The sequence below is a fragment of the Myodes glareolus genome, chromosome 4 (genome assembly GCF_982192425.1).
Source record: "Myodes glareolus chromosome 4, mMyoGla1.1, whole genome shotgun sequence".
Taxonomy (NCBI): domain Eukaryota; kingdom Metazoa; phylum Chordata; class Mammalia; order Rodentia; family Cricetidae; genus Myodes; species Myodes glareolus.
In genome coordinates, this window is record NC_142029.1 from 104,964,892 (window position 1) to 104,987,162 (window position 22,271).

The 22,271-nt window shown below is 51.6% G+C and overlaps 1 protein-coding gene across 5 annotated transcripts in view; it reads right to left on the bottom strand.

Annotated features, from left to right (window-relative positions):
* The window catches only part of Pde4a (phosphodiesterase 4A), a 44,610-nt gene extending 27,051 nt beyond the window's left edge, over positions 1–17,559 (bottom strand). For 2 of the 5 annotated variants that reach the window (XM_048446462.3, XM_085689861.2), the window contains exon 1: positions 1,895–2,091. In XM_048446462.3, coding sequence (XP_048302419.3) covers positions 1,895–2,091 — 197 coding nt within the window. Of the gene's footprint in view, positions 1–1,894; positions 2,092–17,095 lie in introns of those variants that run through there. The other 3 variants (XM_048446456.3, XM_048446459.3, XM_048446458.3) reach the window with 3 other exon arrangements.
* Between the last annotated feature and the right edge of the window lie 4,712 nt (positions 17,560–22,271).

The following is a 22,271-nucleotide window of genomic DNA, read 5'->3' on the forward strand; positions in this document are numbered from 1 at the left end:
GGGGGAACCAGACACACCCCAGAGGCGGAGTGCAAGGCTGGGTGATCAAGACCCTAAGGAGGGACTAGGTGACAGATGCTGGGAGGTGGAGTTGGGCAGCGGAGGGACAAAAAAACGGAACAGGCACAGACAAACCCGAGAGACACTTATGTCCCCCACACCTTGCCCCATCCCAAAGGTCAGGCCTCTCCTCTTCTTTCCCTTGCCTGCTTCTTGCCCAGTGCCCAGAGTGGCTTCCAACAGTCTCTGTCCTAAGCAAGTATATATAGAGAACAGAGGACCTTGCCAGCGGGGAGGAGACCCAGCAAAAACCTGGGCCGATCTCCAGGCTACCACGAAGTTCAGTTTCCAGGAGAAAGGGATGTTTGGAAGGCACACCGGATGTGGTTTCTAGGCCTGGCTCCCTCAGGCTTCCTGTCCCCACAGCCCATCACATTCTGGTCAAGCAATCATCCATCCCTCATGGCATGGGATGGTATCACTACCAAATAAGACCCAGGGGAGGGACTGGGTGACATGCTGGGAGGCAGAGCTAGGGAGAAGAGGGACACAAGACAAACCCAGCCGCAAAAGGCAACAAAATAACGTCATTCAACAGACAGAGGCTAGAAGAACTCAACACAAACTTGTTCCGAAGTGTGGTAGCTCATGCCTGCAACTCTAGCAATCTTGAGTCAGCCTGGGCTACAGAGCGGGACTTTATCTCAAAAGCCACAGCTCGGCTAGTAGAGTGCCTGCCTAACACACACAAAGGGTTCGGCCTGAACCTGCATGGTGTGCTGTGACTATAACCCTAGCACTCAGTAGTTGCAGCAGGATCAGAAGTTTAAGGCCATCCTTGGCTATACAGTGAGCTGGAAGCTAGCCTGGGTTACATGAGCCTGTGTCTCAAAACAAGGTCCAAAAACCACATCTGGAGCGATGGCTCAGTAGTTAAAAGTACTGGCAGCTCCTCCTGGAGGCCTGGGATTAGATGCCCAGTATCTACATGGATCTGTAGGGACCCCATGTCATTGTCTGGCCTCCACAGGCACCAGGCACACACAGGGTGCCCATGCAAGCAAAACTCTCTCTCTCTCTCTCTCTCTCTCTCTCTCTCTCTCTCTCACACACACACACACACACACACACACACACACAAAAGATTTAAAATTAAAAACAAAAAAAAAGCTAAATTTAAAAAAAAAAAGGCAAAATCAAAGAAAGAAAGAAAAGAGATGGGCATGGTGGCACACACTTTTAATTCCAGCCTGGTCTGCATAGAGCTGAGCAGCCAGACTGAATGTGGTTCCCAGCACCCATACTGGACCTCACAACTGCTTCTAACTCCAGATCCAGGGGACCCAGCTTTCTCTTCTGGCTTCCACATGCACCCTGAACTCAAGTACACACATATAAGCACATAACTTAAAAGAGAAATCCTGTATTTATGCTTGTGTGTGTGAGAGAGTGAATAAGCCACTGAATACAGGGATTTGGTCCTATGTAGCTGGCGGAACCTGTGTTTGTGAGCCCCTTATGTGTGATGTGGTATTGGGAACTGAACCTCAGCAAGTACTCTTAACCTCTGAGCCATTTCTCCAGCCCCTAAAAAAGAAAAGAACACAAGTCCTGGGGTCACACCGGATGCTGGGCTGGCCTCAAGTCCCCCAAGGCATAACCACAGCTTCAAGTAGGCGCAGGAAGTGAGAGACCCTGCATTTATTGAGCACCTACAGTATGCCCTATCAGATTTCTCCACAGCAACCCTGGAGGGCACAATGATTTTTATCTCTACCTCATACGGAAGAGGAAAAGCGAGGCTGCAGTAAGCCCCCTCCCCAAGCCCAACAGACGGTCATGCTGGTGAGCGCAGAAGGGCCTCGAACCCGTGGCCGGAGCGGCGAGCACTCACCCGGCCCACGCCTGGCGACCCCAGTCTTGCACGCTACCACGGAAGAGCCGCAAGCGTCTGTGGGGCGTGGAGGATGTGTTGCCGAAGAACGCGGAGGCTGCGGAGGGCCCGGGCAGGAACGCGTCGTCCTCGGCCGCCGCCTCCAGGCAGGCCGCCGCGCGCGGCTCAGGGATGCGGCCCCAGCCCCGCCGCGCCATGCGCCTCCCGCAGCCTCGGCCCTTCCGGCTGCGCTCGGGCCGCCCTCGGGGCGGGGCCGGCCGGGGAGCCTCAGACCTCAGGAAGCCCAACCACCTTCCTCCAAGGCGCGCCGCCCGGGGTAGCCACAGACCCCTCAGTGTCCCCCTTTTCCTAGCACTGCCACTGTTTTCTGAGACATCCCACTCCCAAAGACCAGGGCACACCAGAATTCTCAGAGTGCACCCACAAATCCGGGTGATGCTCTGAGAGCCCATGGACATCCCCCTGATACCAAGGCCACTGACATGAGCCTCTGTTTACTTATTCTTTTTGGGGGGCGGGGAGCGTTAAAACTGGGTCTCACCGTGTAGTTCTGACTGGCCAAGAACTATGAGACCGGGCTGGCCTCGAACTCACAGAGTCCCTTCCAAGTCCTGGGATTAAAGGTGTATGCCACCATGGGCAGCTGGCAGCCTAGATTTCCCAAACCTCTCCTAAAGCGTGCACAGACACCATCTCCAGCACCCTTGATGCACCTCCCACAGGCAAAGGCAATGTCCACAAGCCAACTGGATCCCCCAAATCCTAGAGTCACCTATGGCAGGAAATGTTTCCATACTCCCTCACATGTCCCTCCACCCTGCAGTGCTCCACAGCATCCTACAATGTCCCCCTAAAGTGCTGAGACTTCCAACATAAGCTTAGGGGTATCTCCAGACACAAGGCATGGGTGCAAACCATGGTGACACTACCAAGGGTGTGAGTAGGTTAATCCATGGCTCTTGGACCAGTCCTAGACTTTAATTCTTAGTTTATATTATTTCTTTACTGTTCTTTATTTTATTATTGTGTGTGTGTATTTCCACTTGTGAGAATGCAAACATGCATGCATGACATAGTACACATGTGGAGAGCAAAAGCCTCCTTTGGACAGCTTCCAGGAATCCCAGGGATGGGGTTCAGGGCATCAGACTTAGCAGCAATCGTCTTTGCCCGCTGAGCCATTTCACTGGCCTCCGTCCCAGGTTGTAGGTCATAATCTGATAATACATCTACAATCTTGGAAATGCCTCATAGTGCCACCTATAGCTCACAAGATGTCCCTAAGCAGTCTCATGCAGTCCACGCTGACCTTAAACTTGCTATGTGGCAGTCTGAGTTTAAACTCCTAGTCCTCCTGCCTCCACCTCCTCTAGTCTGGGATTCCAGGCATGAGACACCATGCCCAGTGTGTTCGGTGTTGGGGATGGAAGCTAGGATGCAGGCTGTGCAAGCACTCTATCAACTGAGCCGCACGCATAGTATTCTTTCTACCTCCTAAGAACCCTAGAAAGCCAGGCATCATGGCTCACACCTTTAATCTCAGCACTCTGGAGACAGAAGCTGGCAGATCTGTATGAGTTCAAGGTCAGCGTGGTCTAACACAGCAAGTTCCAGACCAGCCAGGGCTATATAATAAGGCCCTATGCCGAGAGAGAGAGAGAGAGAGAGAGAGGGAGAGGGAGAGGGAGAGAGAGAGCACTACCCTAGAAGCACAGACTATCGTAGCCCCTATACACGTCTAAAGCACCATCAAGTCCTGCTCACCCTACTTTGTGACTGGGTCCCCCACAGTTCACGAGGTAACCCCAAGAATCCAACCTGCTCCTAGAAACAGGCCCAAAGCGTGACCATCTGGGATCCCAGATTTGACTGCACATGTGCAGTGTGACCCAGTGGGCCCAGGTAAAGCCCTTTTGGTGACAAAAACCATCAGAGGGTGAAGACAGAACATAGTCAGCCAGCTGCTTAAACCACCCCAGCTTCCCTGCCCTCCAGGAGCTCAGGCTGGCTGCAAACTCGAAATGCAACCGCCTTGGCTTCTTGGGTGCTGACATTCTGCCTCACCGTGCAAGACGTTTGCTCTATATCAGAAAGGAGCAGAGAGTCTTTCTGTGTGGAGTCATGAGCACCGGTGCCACAGGGCCCAGAGACTGACAAAGGGGAAGCTGGGGCCTAGCGTTTCGATCACTTTATCGACTTGGCCTGAAATCACTTTCACAGAGCATCGGTTTGTCCAACTGTAGAGCAGGTACAGTAAGTCTACCTGATGCAGGACTAAGCACAGCCGGTGGAGTGCTTGCTTAGCACATACACAGCCCTGGTTCCACCCCAGGCCAGCCCAGGGACTCCTGAGGCAGAGACAGAAGAACTGCCATATGAAACTACTTAGTGAGTTCCAGGACAGCCTGGGCTACATGGTCCAAAAGACACCCAGGATGTAGTGTGGACTCACTCAATAGCTACAGCTGCTATTATCTGAGAAAATGTTTGACTTTTCACTGTGTAAGCCGAGGGCGACAGCATGGTAGCAGTGACGGTCACGGCTAGCACCTGGCCCTTTCTTTCTTTCTTCCTTTTTTTTGGTTTTTCGAGACATGGTTTCTCTGTGTAGCCCTGGCTGTCCTGGAATTCGCTCTGTAGACCAGGCTGGCCTCAAACTCACAGAGATCTGCCTGCCTCTGCCTACTGAGTGCTGGAATCACTGCCCCACACACCTGGCCCTCTCTGTACCCTATGTGCATCCAGCACTTCCCGGTGTGATGCCAAACACACAAGAGCAGATGAGATGGCTCACTGGGTAAAGGAGCTTGCTGCCAAGCCTGACAAACTAGGTTTGATCTCCAGGACCCACTTGGTAGGTGAGGACTGACTGCAAAAAATTAACCCCATGTCAGTTCTGTCCCATGCGCATGCCCACACAGTAGCCAGTGATCCCCATGTCACTGTTGTCCCACACGCATGCCCACGCAGTAACCGGCGTGCATGGCGGCGCACGCCTTTGATACCAGCACTGGGGAGGTAGAGGCAGGCAGATCTCTGTGAGTTCGAAGCCAGTCTGGTTTACAAAGTTCCAGGCTAAAGAGGGGGTGGGAGGAGCTTTTAAGGGAGATAATCTATTTAAGAGTATTTCAAGGTCACATGACCTGCGAGTGGCTGAGTCAGAATCTAAAGCAGTGTGGTTTTTCTTTGCTTTGGTTTATAAGAGATCTATTAGCCCAAGCTAGTCTTGAACTCCTGATCCTCTGGTCTCTCTCTTCCTAGTGCTGAGATGACAGGTGAGTGGCACCATGCCTACCCAAGAGTTTGCCAGCCTTTATTATGAGTCCCTTATGAAATGGCCTTTGTAGACTTAAAAACTCTTGTCTTCCCCATATGATGACTGTACAGTATAGTCAGGTGTCCCTGTAGCTGGCCATTTCAAATCTTCAGACGCACCCAAGCACACACTGAAATACTTTTGAGGCTGGTACAGGTCAGGCAGAGACAGGAAGGTAAGGATATTCAAGGTCATTTTGGTTACGTGGTTCAAGCCCAGGGTGGGGCTACATAAGATTTTGTCTCAAACAACCAAAAGACTATTAATTTTTGGACCTAGAAAGATGGTTCAGAGTTAAAAGCATGTATTGCTCCTCCAGAGGACCTGAATTCAATTCCTAGCATTCAGGTCAGAAGGCCCATAGCAAACACACATGTAGGTAAAACTCCCATACACATGAAATAAAAAATAAATCTTATTTTTTTTTTTGCAAAACAAAAGTTTTCTAAGGCCACTCTGTGGTAGTGTATGCCTTTAATCCCAGCACTTGGGAGACAGAGGCAGGCAGATCTCTGAATTTAAGACCAGCCTGGTCTATAAAGCGAGTTCCAGGACAGCCAAGGCTATTACACAGAGAAACCTATCTTGGAGATAGATAGATAGATAGATAGATAGATAGATAGATAGATAGATAGATAGATAGATAGATAGATAGATAGGTTTTCTGGTCATGGCGAGGATTGTGCTGAATCTATATAGAAACGATGCTGCTTGAAAAAAATAACAACATCTTGAAATTTGCAAGCAAATGGATGGAGCTAGAAAACATCGTTTTGAGTGAGGTAACCCAGACCCAGAAAGACAATTATCATATGTACTCACTCATAAGTGAGTTAAGCATAAAGCAAAGAAAACCAGCCTACAAATCACAATCCCAGAGAACCTAGACAACAATGAGGATACTAAGAGAGACTTACATGGATCTCATCTACATGGGAAGTAGAAAAAGACAAGATTTCCTGAGTAAATTGGGAGCATGGGGACCTTGGGAGAGGGTTGAAGGGGAGGAGAGAGGCAGGGAGGGGAGCAGAGAAAAATGTAGAGCTCAATAAAAATCAATTTTTTTTAAAAAAAAGAAAAGGAGCCAATGACTATAAGGGAACCTAAAAACTCCCAAAAAATCAAGTAAAAGGCATCGAAAAGGGAAGAGGGAATAATAGATCCTTGGTTAAGTCTCAATGTGTGGTGGGGGAGACTTTGTCAAGCAAAAACTTTCTTTTGTCTTTTTGGAATTGAGACATACATTTTATTACTTTTGGGCAAACTTTTATGTTTTCTATGATGTTTAAGTGTGAATAGTGTGTGTGTGTGTGCACATGGGCATGCATTTGCATGTGTGTACACATGTGTGCACACATGTGTGCATGCACTTTGAGCCCACACACAACTGTATATTCCACATCTGATTTTGTTTTGACTTTTGCACAGTCTGTCACTGCTGAGTGGTAATGAATCAGTAAGCCTCACTAAACTCCACCATGGTGTTGGATCCCCTCTACTTCCTTCCTATCCAAACATATCTACCACAAGCTGAACTGTAAATACATCGCAACTCCTGAGTAGCCCACTGCTCAAACTGCAGTCACTCCAATAGACCATCAGGCTTCGCCTTCTCAAAATTAGACTTTTGACACCAGTTCCTTTCAAAAGAAAGAAAGAAAAAAGAAAAAGAAAAGGAAAGAAGGAAGGAAGGAAGGAAGGAAACCATGCTGCTCTATAGATGCAATCAGAACGCCATAGGCCGCAGTGGTGGTAGGGTGTGCAACTTGCTTCTGACCTAGGGATGTCACTCAGTGGCGGAGCACTTGTCTAGCATGTGTGAGGCCCTGGGTTTCATCCCCGTGTGATAAAATAAACAAAGAAAATAAGCTTCATTTTTAAAACCTGCATACAGAAACCCCCAGAAAGAAGCAGTCTCCCTTCTCTCCAGATGTGGGGTCACATTGCTGCAAACTTGGGTTTCCCACCCCTGGCCCTACTGACACTTGGGGGTTAAGTGACCTTTGTCATTCTGGGCGACTGTCCTGTGTAGCAACAGACACAGCCCCTTGCCTTACCCACTAGAGGTCAGTAGCACACTTTGTCTGCGACAGCTGAAATACGTACAGCCTTGGCCACAGTTCCTTGAAAGGCGAGAAGACTGACCTTAGGTTTGAGAATTCCTGCCCTAGTCCGTCTAAGGTCCAGGGCAGTCATCAGGAAGGACCCAGGAAAGTTCCAGTTCAAACCAGAAGCAGGGCTCACTGGCTAACATTCCTCTGTAGTCTGTTGTAGTTACATTGTGTTGTTTAGAAAGTCCTTGGTGGTGGCTTATTTGCTTCCGTTTCTTTTCTCTTTCTTCCTTTCTTTCTTTTCTTTTCTTTTTTTCTTGAGACGGGGTTTCTCTGTGTAGCCTTAGATGTCCTGGTACTCACTCTGTAGACCTGGCTTTGAACTCAAAGAGATTTCGCCTGCCTCCTAAGTGCTGGGATTAAAGATGTGTGCCAACACTGCCCAGCTAGAAGAAAGGCGGTGGTGGGTTCTTTTTTAAAAGATCTACTAAATGTACATTTGTGTTTTGCCTGTATATATATACTCTGTGTGAGGGTGTCAGGTCCCCAGGAATTGGAGTTACAGAAAATTGTGAGCTGTCGTGTGGGTGCTTGGAATTGAACCCTGGTCCTTTCGGAAGAACAGTCAGTGCTCTTAACCGCTGAGCCATCTCTCCAGTCACTCCCCTACCCCTCGGTGGTGGGTTCTTATTAGGACTATTTCAGAAACACAAAAACCAGAGGCCGGAAAGGGCAAGTCACTTCGATAGGGCTATCTAGCTTAGAAGAAATAGAACTGGATTTTTAAAAATATATATTTTTTATTTTATGTCTACAGGCGGATTGCCTAGATGTGCATGCTGATGATAACCACCGAGGCCAGAGGAGGCTGTCAGGCCCTTGGAACAGAGCTACCGTGTGGAAGCTGGAAACTGAACCTGGATCCTCTGCAAGAGCAACCAGTGCTGTTAGCTGCTGAGCCATCTCTCCAGACCCCCAGGGCTGGAGTTTCAAAAATAAAAATAAATTTATTTTAATTTCTTAAAATTTATTTCATTCTTACCAGGTATGATAGTGGACAGCTTTGATCTCAGGAGCGGCAGAGGCTGGTGGATCTCTGAGTTTGAGGTTAGCCTGTTTACAAAGAGAGTCCCAGGAAAGTAGTCAGGGCTACAAAAGAGAAAGTCTGTCTCTAAAAGCAAAAATACAAAATTATTTTCTTTTTAATGATGTGCGTTGTGTGTGTGGGGGGGGGGGGTGGATATGTGTTTGTGAGTGCAGGTCAGAGGCTGGAAGAGGGTGCCGCATCTCTTCTCCTGGAGCTCTGGTCACAGGCAGTTGGGAGCCTGTGCTGGGAACTGGACTTGGGGCTCCGGTAAGAACGGCATGCGCTCTAACTGCAGAGTGTCTCTCCAGGTCCTGGAGTGTTTGTGTGCCTGAGACAGGGTTTCATGTAGCCCAAGCTGGCCCAGAACTGACTACACTGTAAGAGCTGAGACCTTGAATGTCTGATCCTCCTGCCTCCACATCAGGGGTTACAGGTGGCACCACCACGCCTGGTTCATGCGGTACTGGGCTACAAGTCCATGTCTTACGTATTCAAGCAAGCACTCTACCAACTGAGCTATAAGCCCAGCTTCTTCTTTGTTTTTGTTTTTTTGCCTACATTTATGTATGTGCACTATGTGTTTCTAGTGCCCACAGATGCCAGAAAGGGTACCAAATCCCCTGCTGATCCAAAGGACCCAGGGTCAACTCCCAACAACCACATGGTGGCTCCCAACCATTTGTAACTCCAGTTCCAGGGGATCTAGTGCCCTCTTCTGGCCCCGGCAGGCCCCAGGATGCACATGGCGCACAGACATGCATGCAGACGAAAACACCCCTACATATGAAAATAAAAATTAAAATATTGTATCATTCTTTGAGCCTTAGCCTCCAGAGTGCTTTTGGTGTGGTGTCCCACCCAACTATATCCCCTTCCTAGGGCATCACTCCCACTCAGGACCGAGAAGCCACCGGTTTGTTGCCCTTCCCTCTGCCACCAAACACACCCATACCACATCTTCCCTAGGTCTCTACTCAGATGTCACCTCCGCAGAGGGGACTTGCCTGACCTCAGGATTCCTCTGTGCTTCCTGCCCCACATGTCCTCTATAGTTATCTGATGGCTTTATTATTTCTGCTCAACCACTGTCTGAGACCTCCAGACAGCAACACTTTTGTTTTGTTTGTTTTTTGAGACAGGGTTTCTCTGGGTAGCTCTTGCTGTCCGAGAACTTGCTCTGTAGACCAGGCTGGTCTCGAACCCACAGAGATCCGCCTGTCTCTGCTTCCCAAGTGTTGGGATTAGAGGTGTGAGCCACCACACCTAGCTCTCTTTTTCCTTTTTGAAACAGCAGGATCTTATGTAGCAGGCCGGCCTGGAACTCACTATGTGGCAGTGACGACACGTGATAACACGTGACGACACGTGATGACAGGCGTGTTTCCTGGGGCTAGGGATGAACCCGGGCTTCTGGAGCGCTGCACAAGCACTCCATCACCTGAGCTCAGACAGCAGCCACTCTGAGTCAGAGCCTTAGTGGTACATGTCTGGGGAGACGGTTCCTGACAGATGAGGAAGCTGAGGACATTAAGCAAGGGAGGGGAACAGAGTGGTTGCGTTTGATTTCTTTCATACCATGAGACTCGAGCCACAAGCCAGGGGGCCTGAATTCAGTTCCTGGGACACACGTGGGAGGGGAGAACCAGTTCTCACAAGTGTGTCCTCTAACCTTCACATGCTTGCCACGGTGCCCCGCACCTCCCTCAACACAAAATAAATCTAAAGAAATGTAGTATAAGAAGTAAAATCGGCTAGAGAGATGACTTAGCAGTTAAGAGCACTTCTGATTCTTACAGAGGACCCAGGTTCGATTCCCAGAACCAACGGGTCACTAACTACTTGAACTCTAGTTCCAGAGGATCTGATGTGCTCTTGTGACCACTGAACATACTGCACATACATGGCACACAGACATAAGATGCAAGAAAAACAACCATATACATCAAAAATACAAATAACTAAAATATTTTTAAATGATTTATTTTATGTGCATTGTGTTGTTCTTGCAGCATGTCTGTCTGTGTGATGTCTGTCTGTCTGTGTAATGTCTGTCTGTCTGTGTGATGTCTGTCTGTGTGATGTCTGTCTGTCTGTGTAATGTCTGTCTGTCTGTGTGATGTCTGTCTGTGTGATGTCTGTCTGTCTGTGTGATGTCTGTCTGTCTGTGTGATGTCTGTCTGTGTGATGTCTGTCTGTGTGATGTCTGTCTGTCTGTGTAATGTCTGTCTGTCTGTGTGATGTCTGTCTGTGTGATGTCTGTCGTCTGTGTGATGTCTGTCTGTGTGATGTCTGTCTGTCTGTGTGATGTCTGTCTGTCTGTGTGATGTCTGTCTGTGTGATGTCTGTCTGTGTGATGTCTGTCTGTGTGAGGGTGTCAGATCTCTTGGAATGGAGAGTTAAAGAAGAGGAGGAGAAATGGGTCCTAGGTTTAAGGCAAATATTTTCTGAGCTGCTATGTGGGTGCTGGAAGAGGAGTCAGTGCTTTTTCTGTCTTTTTGGTTTTTGACACAGGGTTTCTCTGTGTCTAACAGTCCTGGCTGTCCTGGAACTTGCTTTGTAGACCAGACTGGCATCAGACACACAGAGACCTGCTTACCTCTGCCTTCTGAGTGCTGGGATTAAAGGTGTGTGCCACCACATCTGGCAAGAGAGACTCTGCAGCTGGGAGGGACTTCTCTTTTGACTGATACCATTTGAGGAAATGCTTTTTCCAAAGAATCCTTGGCTGCCCAGGCCCCGTATCATTAGACCACAGGCCCGGGATAGGCTTTTCTTACTCATTCTAGCTCTGTCTGATGAGAGAAAGAGGCCCAAGGCCTGGGGATGAAGCTCGGGGGTAGCACACTTACCTAGGACCCCTTTAGCCCTGGGTTCCACCTCTTGTACCAAGTGAAAGGGACACAGTGATCTGTACTTGTAATCTCAAGCACTTAGGAAAAGAAGGCAGAATCATCTGGAGTTTAAAGCTATCCCGAGCTGCACAAGAAACCATTTCAAAAAACAATAGCAGGGAGGCCAGACTTGATGACACACACCTTTAATCTCAGCACTCAGGAGGCAGAGGCAGGTGGATCTCTGAGTCCAAGGTCAGCTGAGTCGACAAAGTGAGTTATAGGACGGCTAGGGCTATGTAGAAAACCAAAAACTCAAAACAAAAACCAAACAAACAAAAGCCAACAACAGCAGAGGATGAAGATACAGCTCCAGGAGGAGAGCTTTCTCTGTGCCGGCATGAGGACTTGAGTTCAAATCTCACACTCAAGCAGAAGCCAGGCCTGTAACCCAGTGGTGGGGGCCAGAGAGAGGGCAGTCCCTGAAAGTCAGTGAACTGGAGAGTCCACTGGTCAGCTAATCCAGCAACAACTTAGGGCCCCAGGATCCACCCTGTCTCAAGGGAAGAAAGCAGGAGAGCAGTGTCCTCCTCTGGCCTCTGTAGGAGGAGCACACATTCGCAACACATACTCAAAGTACAAACAACAATAAGGCTGGGAGAGAGCCTTGGTCCAGGAATCCACACTGAAACAAAGAAACTGGGGTTGGAGATTTAGTTTAGTGGTTGAGTCCTTGCCTAGCAAACTCAAGGCCCTGGATTTGGTCCTCAGCTGGGGGGTGGGGGATTTAGGGACTGGAGAGATGGCTCAGCACTTAAGAGCACTGGCTGCTCTTTTAGAGGGCCCAGTGTTTGATTTCTAGCACCCTCACAGGGACTTAAAACCGTCTGCAACTCTGATGTAATACCCTCTTCTGGCCTCCACGGGCACAACATGCATGTGCTGCACAGACATGCCTACAGGCAAAACACCCATGCACATAAGATAAAGAAAAAGAAAAAATGTTTAAAGAAAGAAACCTGGCAGGGACAACAGCTTGTAATCTCTGAACCAGGAGGAGTGGAGGCTGGGGAGACACTGCCTCCAAAAATCAGGTCACCCAGCTGTAGGGGCACAAACCTCTGAGGTCAGCCTGGCCTATGACAGACACACAAACAAAAACAGACAGCTATGGAAGAACTAAAACTGAAGGTGACTGTGACTGCCACTCACACAGAACACCTGTGTGGGGAGCTGGTCAGCAGCCAAGCTGGTTTATTGGAGGATTACATGTCAAAAGCAAGGTGTTGGACTAGAGACAGGCTTAGCGGCTAAGAACATCTGTTGGTCTTGAAGACTTGGGTCTGGCTCCTAACATCCTCACTGGGCAGGTCAAGCTCCTCTTACTCCGGCTGGGGGATCTGACAATCCTCTTCTGATATTTGAAGGCACCTACATACGCCAGTACACACGCACACACTTAGGTCCATACACATAAAATAAAACAAGTCTTTTTGTCTGCCAAGATACCTCAATGTGTAAAAACACTTGCCACACAGGGTTACGGACCCAGTGTCATCCACAGAACTCATGATGGAAGGAGGGAACCAACTCCTTAAAGTTGTCCTATGATCTCCACATTTGCACTGTGCCAAAAATCATATCCAGATCACACACAATAAAAACAAATATTATTAATAATTAATAAGTATAAATAATAATTAATGGGGTTTTTAAAGATTTTCTTTAAAAAATTATTTATTAAGTATACAGTGTTCTGCCTGTATGTACGCCTGCAGGCCAGAAGAGGGCATCAAATCTCATTACAGATGGTTGTGAGCCACCATGTGGCTGCTGGGAATTGAACTCAGGACCTTTGGAAGAGCAGGCAGTGCTCTTAACCACTGAGCCATCTCTCCAGCCCCCCAGGGTTTCTCTGTAGGTTATGGGGCCTGTCCTGGAACTAGTCCTTTTTTTTTTTCTCTTTTTTCTTTTCTTCTTTTCTTTTCTTTTCTTTTCTTTTTTTTTTTTTCTAGACAGAGTTTCTCTGTAGCTTTGGAGCCTGTCCTGGAACTAGCTCTTGTAGACCAGGTAGCCTCGAACTCACAAAGATCAGCCTGATCTACAAACTGAGTTCAGGAAATCCAGGGCTGTTACACAAAGAAATCCTGTCTTGAAAAAAACAAAACAAAAGCAACACACCAAAACTAAGGCTCAGAGAGAAACAGTGCTTGTTCCTAGATCACAAAGGGAAGACACCATTCAAATCTCCCTGAAGTACTGGAGCGGAGACCTGGTTCTGTCTGTAACTTCAATCCTGTTTCTCCGGGACGTTGACCACCTCTGTCTGGGAAGAAGCTCTCAGAGATGGCTCAGGGGTGAAGAGCTGGTACTGGTCTTGCAGACAACAATTACACCCTCTGTAATTGTATTCCAGGTGATCCCATGTCCCTGGCCTCCGTGGGCACCTGCACTAACATGCATACCCCACCTCCCAACACATATAGTCTAAAAAATTCAAACACCCAGGCATGGTGCCACACACCTGCAATCCAGCACTCAGGAGGCAGAGGCAGAAGGATCTCCATGAGTTCAAGTCCAGTTGGGTCTACACAGCCAGCTCCAGAACAGCCAGGACTACACAGAGAGACACTGTCTCAAAAAGTAAAAAACAAAAACAACAAAAGGCAAGCACAGAGGTGCAGTCCCTGAACTCCCAAGGGCAGAGGCAGGTGGGCCTCTTGGAGTTTAAGACCAGCTTGGTATACAGAGTGAGTTCCAGGACAGCAAGAGTTACATAGTGAGAACCTGCCTCCCCCTCCAAAAAATAAAAGGTGGACAGCCAAAGAGGATGCACCGAAGAGGTTGGAGTCAGGACTCCCGTGCTTGCTGGGACCCAGGCTCAGAGGCAGGACAGGTTGGGAATTGTTCCTGGGCCAACTTTTCTTTCAAGTTCCACCAAGAGTGTCCGCCAAGAGGCTGTTCCTGTTGCAGTGGCCTAAGGCGAGTGGAATTAGGGGACACAACCCTGTCCCAGCCTGCGGTTGGCCAGTCTGGCGCCCAGCTCCCCAGGCTTTCAATAGGCATGAAATGATAATGAGTCAACGCTGCACGTCTCTCACAGTCCAGCAGAGGGCGCTCCAAGAGCCCAGCTCCCAGCTCTGGGCCAGGCCTGTGGGCGCGCAGCAGGGAACACAAGGGCAGAGGACCCCAATGGAAACAGACATCACCTACAAGAGAGATACCAGCCTGGTTGTGTGCACATGTCTCTTTGGGAGCCAGAAAGAGTTCCTCTGGAGGAGAGAAAGTGGGAAGGTCCAATGTGTGGTAAGAGGCCAACCCAGTGCCCCCTCTCTCCCCTGCCTCTGCCTCTCCTCCATCTGTCTTTTGACAGATCGCAGCGGGAATGTGACTCAGCCCCAGAGGCCGCGCCAGGAGCGCCGTCTCGCGCACCCCTCGCCAGATCTGAGGACCTAGTGCAGACGCCACCTCGAAGAGGAAAAGTGCGTCTTTCTGGGGTTCTTATAAGCCTAGTAGGGTGGCTGCACCTTTGCTGCACTAGTTGCCTGGATTCCACGGTGGAGAGTGTCGGGATCGCCTGTGTGCGCACAAGCTCAACTGCGTCTGTTCTCGGTTCCCTTCCTCTTTCTGTACAGGGCGCTGGCACCAATGCCATCTCTCAGTCCACAAGGCACTCAGCTGTCCCAGCTGCGGCCTCTGCAGGCTACATACTTCCCGCAGGGAAACTGAAACCCGAGCTGGTTCAGGGATGAGCTGAGATTCCTGTTTCTGATTTCTCACTACAGGACAAGCCGCTTTCACTGCGGCCTCCTCCGTTTTCCTCCAAGTTTCAGGGGCTTTGAGCAACAATCCCTGCAAATCCTTCGAACACACCAAGAGCTCAGAACTCTCAAACTGACTGCTCCCGGGTAGTGCCTAACTTCTGCAAAGGTACCTGGGATATTTGAACCAGAAACTCGGAGCTATTTGTCTGAGCTTGAGGGCATCGAAAGGAATTTTTGATCCACAATTTCCTCATCAGTCCAACAGGGATTCCAGGTACTGGCAAGTAGTGGGGTAAATAGGTAAAGGGGTGTGTGTGGTGTGTGTGTGTGTGTCTGTGTGTGTAGAAAAGGCCCCAGGCCTGGAGTCCAAGAGCTAGCTAACCATTAAGGAAAGGGCACATGAATTATAATTATTACCACTCAGCCACTGTTCATCAGACAACAGGGGGCCAGGAAGTCCCTAGGGCCTTAAAAGAGAATAGGGCCTGGTTTCCTGGCGCTCCACCCCCTGCGCCATCTCAAGGGCTTCCAGTCTCTGGCTTGGCATTTCCTGTTGATGTGAGTTTTGTATGAGAGAGAGAGAGAGAGAGAGAGAGAGAGAGAGAGAGAGTTTTGTTGTTTTCAGTTTCCCTCTCCTAGTTCCCTCTGAGAAATCTCAGGAGCTTGACTCTTCATTCCTGGTAGCGACTCAGGCAGCTGGGACTGGGGAAAATGAAGACGGGGGTCCTTAAAGAGCTGTAGGAACTTGGGGGAGGGGGTGTCTCAAAAGGATCTAGGAAGGCTGCAGTCATAGTCTAAAGGGCCTTGCTTGGGGACTCCAGGCATGAGAAAGCCAGATATGACATCTTACTGATGCTCCAAAGAAACAGCCAATTGTGGCAAATGTTAGCTGTCAATCACCCAGCGGCCTGAAGACCTCCCAGTGGAGGGGGGGTGACCAGGACCTTTTACAGTGGCTTCAATCACTTGGACTATCCTAGTCAAGAAGATACTAGTAATTAGGGGACCCAGGGCAGATGGTGCATGGCTTACCAGAGTGCTGATTGTCAGAACTGTCACTAAACTCAAGTGACAGTATAACTGTGCATGGTAGGTGAGGCAGGACTATCACATATTCAAGGCCAACCTGCGCTACTGAGTTCTAGGCTAGCCAGGCTACTTCCTTTGAAAAAAAAAAAAGGCAAACAAGGGTGGTCACATTGTCTCACAGGGTCTCAGGTCATAGGCACACATCACAGCCCCTGACACCAAAGAGGTGTCCTCTGGAACATGGAAATCATCATATATTTATTGCTCTGGAAGCACATAGCCACTGTGCCACATTAAGACACAGTTACTCTGTCACCGCCACAGACAACTATCACTGTCACCTGGGTGCAGATACAGCCACGCAGATGACAGACACAGACATGGTCACCCTGGGACAGTCAGAAGCACACTGCCACTCTGCCACAATAACTGTCCCCAAGGCAGTCAGGCAGAGCCCTGAATCCAGGCAGCCCAAGCCAGTCACATACCTAAGGACCCTCTCTCTTAGACGACCATAGCAGTGATCCATCCACACTGTACTCCTTCACCCGTCAGTTCAGAAGGATGGGAACTGCTCTTTGATGGGACCTCAAATGCCCTTGGCACCGGTCCATGGAGCACCTTGGGATTCCACTGAGCCCTCAATGTCTGGTAGGGGGCTTGTTCCAAATCTTAATACAAAACCAGATAGTGCTCCCCAGAAGACCCCCTGGATTCCTAACACCAGTTACTGCAGGGCTCCCCTGATGTATGTCTCCACTCCACAAAGAGTGCTACCCCACCTGAAGTAACCAGCGTGGTTCTGCAAGCATCCCTACAGAATGGGTATCACACAATGACCCCAGCCCCCAGGAAGTCTCTCCAAGTGGTACCCTCTCTCCGGCAGCTGCTCTGGACCATAACTGGCTAAACTTGTAGAGAGCCCTGAAGCTACACGAAATCCCCAAACCCCAACTTCGCTCTGGAACCTTCAACAGTAGAAGAGCTTCTGGTGCAGTGGCTCCCCCTCTCACCACCCACGCGGGTCACGCTGACCCCACCCGCCCCACAGCGCCCCCTTTGGCCAGATTTGCGCGTGGCGCCCCTTGCGCGCCTGGGCGCTCTGCGCGCCGGGGAGTCTCACCGTCTGCTGCTGCCTCCGCTGGTACCGGTGCCGTGGAAGGACGAGGGCCAGGACATGCGAGTAGTCCGCAGGCCTGGCCGGTCGCCAGTGTCCACGGCGTCGGCGCGCTCCATGGGCCGGTGCGGCGAGCGCTCCGGCTCTGAGCGCTCGGCACTGTCCGAGTAGCCGCGCTGCTGGATGCGGATCGGGGTCCTTGGCTGCCGCCACAGGTGCTGGGGGGGTGGCTTCAGGGTGGCCTGGCCCTCCCGAGGCCCAGGGAGAGAGAGAGATAGGCTCCTCTCCGAGGGGGCGGCCGGAGGCTCCATGGCTCCGGCTCTGTCTCGCGGGGCTCGGGGGGCAAGGCGTCCCCTGACCTGTCCGAGATCAGCGGCGCCACGGCCGAGGCGCTTGGGGACCCACGGGGGCTCCTGGCCTCAGTGGGGCCATGGCGCGCAAGAGCGGAGAGCGCGGACGGCAGCGGTGCCGGAATCCTCCCGGCGCTTGGAGCCCGTTACGCTCTCGGAACCCGGCGCCAGCCGCGACTCCCCGCCCCGGTCCGCCCCTCCCTGCCCCACCACCCGCCCGGCGACTGTCACAGCACTACCCCCTCCTCCTCCAAGAGGAGGAGGGTGGCGGCCCTTCGCACCCACGCACAGCCCAATCCCGCCGGGGAGGGGGTGCCGCCGCTCGCCTATCTCCGAGAGCCCTTTAGAATAGCAGGCACGCTCAGGGACCGAAGAGTTAAAGGGTTAATGGCATTCGGACTGAGACATCCGACTGGTTGGCGGGGTGTCACTCAGCCCCATCCATCAAGGCTGGGGCGGAGTCAGGGGCTGTCGTTTCCTCGTCTCTAGAACCCCAGTCACCCTTTCTCCCAGGTTCCCTTTTCGGGGAGTGGTCCCTGTGCCTCCATGGTGCAGTGTCTGCAAGCCAGTAGTGTAGCGCACAGGACAGTGAAGGCGTGAGGCTCCCCCACAGCCTGGCGGGATGTGAGCGCACGTGGCTTCTTCCGAGGGTTGTCAGTGTTTTCGATGTCGCCTGGAAGTGTGTGCGCGCACGTGGTGGCTGCTCCCGCTGCTGCTGTCGGGGGGGGTGGGGGTGGGGGGTGGGGGGGTGTAAGGATGCGCGCGCACGTGTGCGGCCCGTCGGGAGGGCGGAGCATCCCATAGGGTCTGTTCCGGTGACCCCGGGCTGCGCACACCTTCCCACACGCTCGGGCCCTGTATTGTGATTATGATAAGAGGATGCTGGTACGAGTTGTCCACGGAATTTCTCCTCTGTTGTCTGTGACTCCTGAGGGTGTATTTTAGTGCAAGTCTCTGTGGTCGGGCTTTTGAGGTGTGTCTGTGTCGGGGGTGTGTCCTTTTGGGTCCCCCTGTGACTGAAAAATAGGTATCGCTACCCCTTTTTTATCTTTAAGAAAAAAATGTATTACATTATTTGTGTGTGTACGCATGTCCCCCACCTCACCATCCAAATGCTACTAACTCAACTCCTGAAGCAAGATTTGGTCCAGCTGTGCACCCTTAGTCCTTGCGAATATCCGTTAGATGCCTCGGAGAGGCGAGGTCAGAGGACAATCCACGGGAGTCAAGTCTCGCCTTCCACCTTGTAGGCCCCGGGAAGCTTGGAGGCAAATGCCTTTATCCGCTGAGCCATCTCGCCGGCCCAATCGCCGCCCCCTCTTCTTTTAATTATTAAAAACTTTAAAGTTTTTCTGCAGAAGGTAAACTGAGGCAGATGAGAGGGGTAGCTGGGACACGAGAGTCTAGGAGGGTACACCCCACCTCTGTCGTTTTTAGGCGAGTAAACAAGCGGAGCCTCTTCCCCTCGTTCCCCGCCCTCAGAACCCCCCTTCCGGCACCTAAATCCGGAGTCGCCGTGACTCACGCTCCCGCCTCCCTCAGCGCCGTGCCGAGCGAACGAGCAAAGAGTGAGCGGGGATTCAAGCGCATCCCCATCCCTCCTCCCAGCTCTGGCTGAGCCCTGATGGCGGCTGGGTGGGGGGGGGGGGTTGCTGCTTGCTATCCGCGGTGCCCCACCGCCTTTCCAGGCTGGATCCTTGCTCAGACACTGCAATGTCCCCGGCCCAATCCCTCGCCCCCGCACATCCCCCCCCCTCCATCGCCTAGGGGGACAAGCCTTACATTCTTGCCTCCCCAACCCCTGTTCCTTTTAACATACAGGCAACAAATCTTTCCCAGTCTCCAACTTATTCAACCACTTTTTCTCTAGCTGGAGGGGATTCCAAGCGTGGGCTAATGAACGCAGCCAAAGAACTGCCCCCCCCCCAACAGCCCCAGGTGTTCCGCGAAGCCAGAACTGTAAGTCCCCCACTTTTCTCAGGAACCTTCCCCCAGGCATCTAAGAGGGATTTGCAAGTGTTGAGGGTGCCCAGCTGTACCAAAGTCTTTGGGAATGGGGCTGAGAGGTGTAGCCTTGGCTCCAACTCTGGATGATGAGGGTCAAGGTCTTGTGATTCTCGAGTTGGGGCATGGGGGAGCTGCAGGTGGAAGGCTCGAAGCTGTGAGCCAAGACTCAAGCCCTGAGGTGAATCAAGCTGAACGTGAACCAAACACAGCCTGGAGGGTGGGAGAAGGAACTTTTTCCTCTCATCTGGAAGAAGTATCATGACTTAAGCAGAGACCCTCCTGGGAGTGGATGGGGGCTGGGACTAGGCGAGACTATTACAAAGATGGAGGCTAGGGGAGTGAGGTCTGGGCAGCGGTGGACTGACAGAGCCAGCCAGTTCAACCGTTTGGCTCTCTAATTGAGCTCCCAGCCAAGAAGTGGGAGTAGGGGCTAGGTTGCCCTGGGAGGACCCCCATGAGAAATAGCGGAAAGCGCAGCTAGTGCGCTGCTGAGATGGCTCAGCATGGAAAGGCGCTTGCTGCCAAGCTTAACGTCGTGAGTCAGATACTCAGGACCCACATGGTAGAAGGAGAGAACCGACCCTCAAGGTTGTCCTCTGAACAAGACACACACATACACACAATAAATAGACAAACAAATAAAAATAGATAAATGTAATAAAACTTTTAAAGAAAAAAAGTACAGATAGGACTTAGACCTTTTTCATGCCGCCTCCCTCATCCCAGTGAAAAACACAAGCTGTGGACCTATTCCAAGCTGCCACCATCCTGGCTAAAGCTGCGATATCTTGAGTGGTGCCAGCAGCGAAACTGAAGCAGCTGCACCACACGCAGCCCCTCAGCTCTGCGAATTTAGGGGCGTCCTGAAGACTCTGGAGGTGTGCAAACCCTTTTCCTCTATGTAGGTCCCTGCTGACTCAGGCGACTTGGGGGGGGGGGGTGGGGGAAATATGCTTGCTGAGGCTGCCAGGGCACCTCTGAACAGAGCTGTCCCAGCCAGAATCAGCGACAAAACGCTGGCAATTCAGGAAGTTTTGGAAGTCCTGGTTGGCTACTCCTCCGTGCTCACTTTCCACTTAGATCCCCCTCCTATCTACCTTTGGCCTCCGCTCTGCTGATAAATATTCGAGGCAGGATCAGCCTTTCCGCCTTATCATCGAAGGGACCCCAGGATCTGAGGACTCGGGCTGAGCCCAGCCCTGACAAGGAGATGGTGGCGAGGGCGGTGCAGGTCCGCCCCTAGCATGTTGACACAGCAGGACTCTGTGGCTCCCTGGGCCTCTGTGGAGGGACATGGGTGGAATTGGGGTGTGTCTTGCAGGTCTAAATGCCGCCCCCAGGAACACAACTACTTAACTACCCCAGGGAGCAGCTAATGGGCACATACAGGCCTCTCATTTCTGAGCCTCCCTTGGAGAGTGCCCTCCCACACTTAGGTGTGAAAGGGCCTCTTTAATTCATATAATTTAAGTGTGGGGGAACTTATTATGTAGCCTAGGCTGGCCTCCTGCCTCAGCTTACCACCTGCGGGCGTTACAGTTCTGCGCCTCTACGCCCCTATTTCATCATCTTTTTCTACCCTAGTTCTCTTTCCTTCTTTTAGACAGAGTTGTGCTATGTAGCACAGGCTGGCCTTGAAATCACTGCCTGATTCTCCTCCCAAACGCTGAAATTAAAGGCCTACGTCTCTGCATTCAGTATCACCCTTCGTAAGTGATCTCCTCGTGTTTTCTAAGCAGTTTCCCCCTTCCATCTTAGTTTTCCTTGCATGTGAAACCCACAAGACCTCATCCTGGGCGACTTTCCTTCATCAGCTGGTCAAAACTGTCTCCGCACCTGAGAAGCCACAAGAAAGGCTCCCGGCCCACCTTTTGTGTATGTGTTGGCAGGGATGGGGGGGGGGGTTCGAGACAGGGTTTCTCTGGAACTAGCTCTTGTAGATTAGGCTGGCCTCGAACTCACAGAGCTCTGCCTGTCTCTGCCTCCCAAGTGCTGGGATTAAAGGCGTGCACCACCACTGCCTGGCTCTCCCTGTGCACTATCTTTGTACTGAGAATTTGTAAATCTGGAAAGCGTGTGTGTGTGTGTGTGTGTGTGTGTGTGTGTGTGTGTGTTTATGTGTGTGTGTGCGCGCGCGCGCGCGCGTGCAAAGGAGTGAACTGAGGCATAAGTTCGCCCCGCTACAGTGGCTAGAGGGTTGTCTCCTCGGGGACTATTGTCTAAACCCCGCCCCACGCCCAGGTCCGGGTGCTTGGGTCGGGCCCGCTGACTCCCCACTGCTCTTCTTCAGTTTCCCTTAGCTCATCCCTAGATGAGCCTGCCTGTGCGGAGGACGAGGGACAACTTCCCATACAACCCGCCGGTTCCCCCTGAAGACCAGGTCTGGAATCTTCCAAGCCCCTTTGCTTATCACTCATCTCTCCCAAGGGTGTGTGTGACGTCGGCGCACGTCAGCAAGCAGCTGACTCAAAGCTTGCGGGAGATGACGTCCTTCCGTTACCATGATGATAGGTGACGCACGCGCGCTCGGGCTGGTGTAGGTGCGGCGGCTGACCACTGGGGGCGCGGTGGTCCCTCTTCTCGAGCTTCGCGGCCCCACGCTGGGACTTCCCCGTCCGGGAATCCCACGGAGGAGCCGGCCGCGTGCTGCGCGTGGTCCGAGCCGGGGGCCGGAGGAAGCGTTCCTGCGAGCTGTTGGGCTTTCTGCTACACCCAAAACGCCCAAAATAGCTGCGGTGTGCGGGGGCCGGCGCGGAGAGAGACGGCGGCTTCTGGGCACAGATGGGGGACGCACAAGGCAGAGGCGCGGAGACAGACAGGGACTG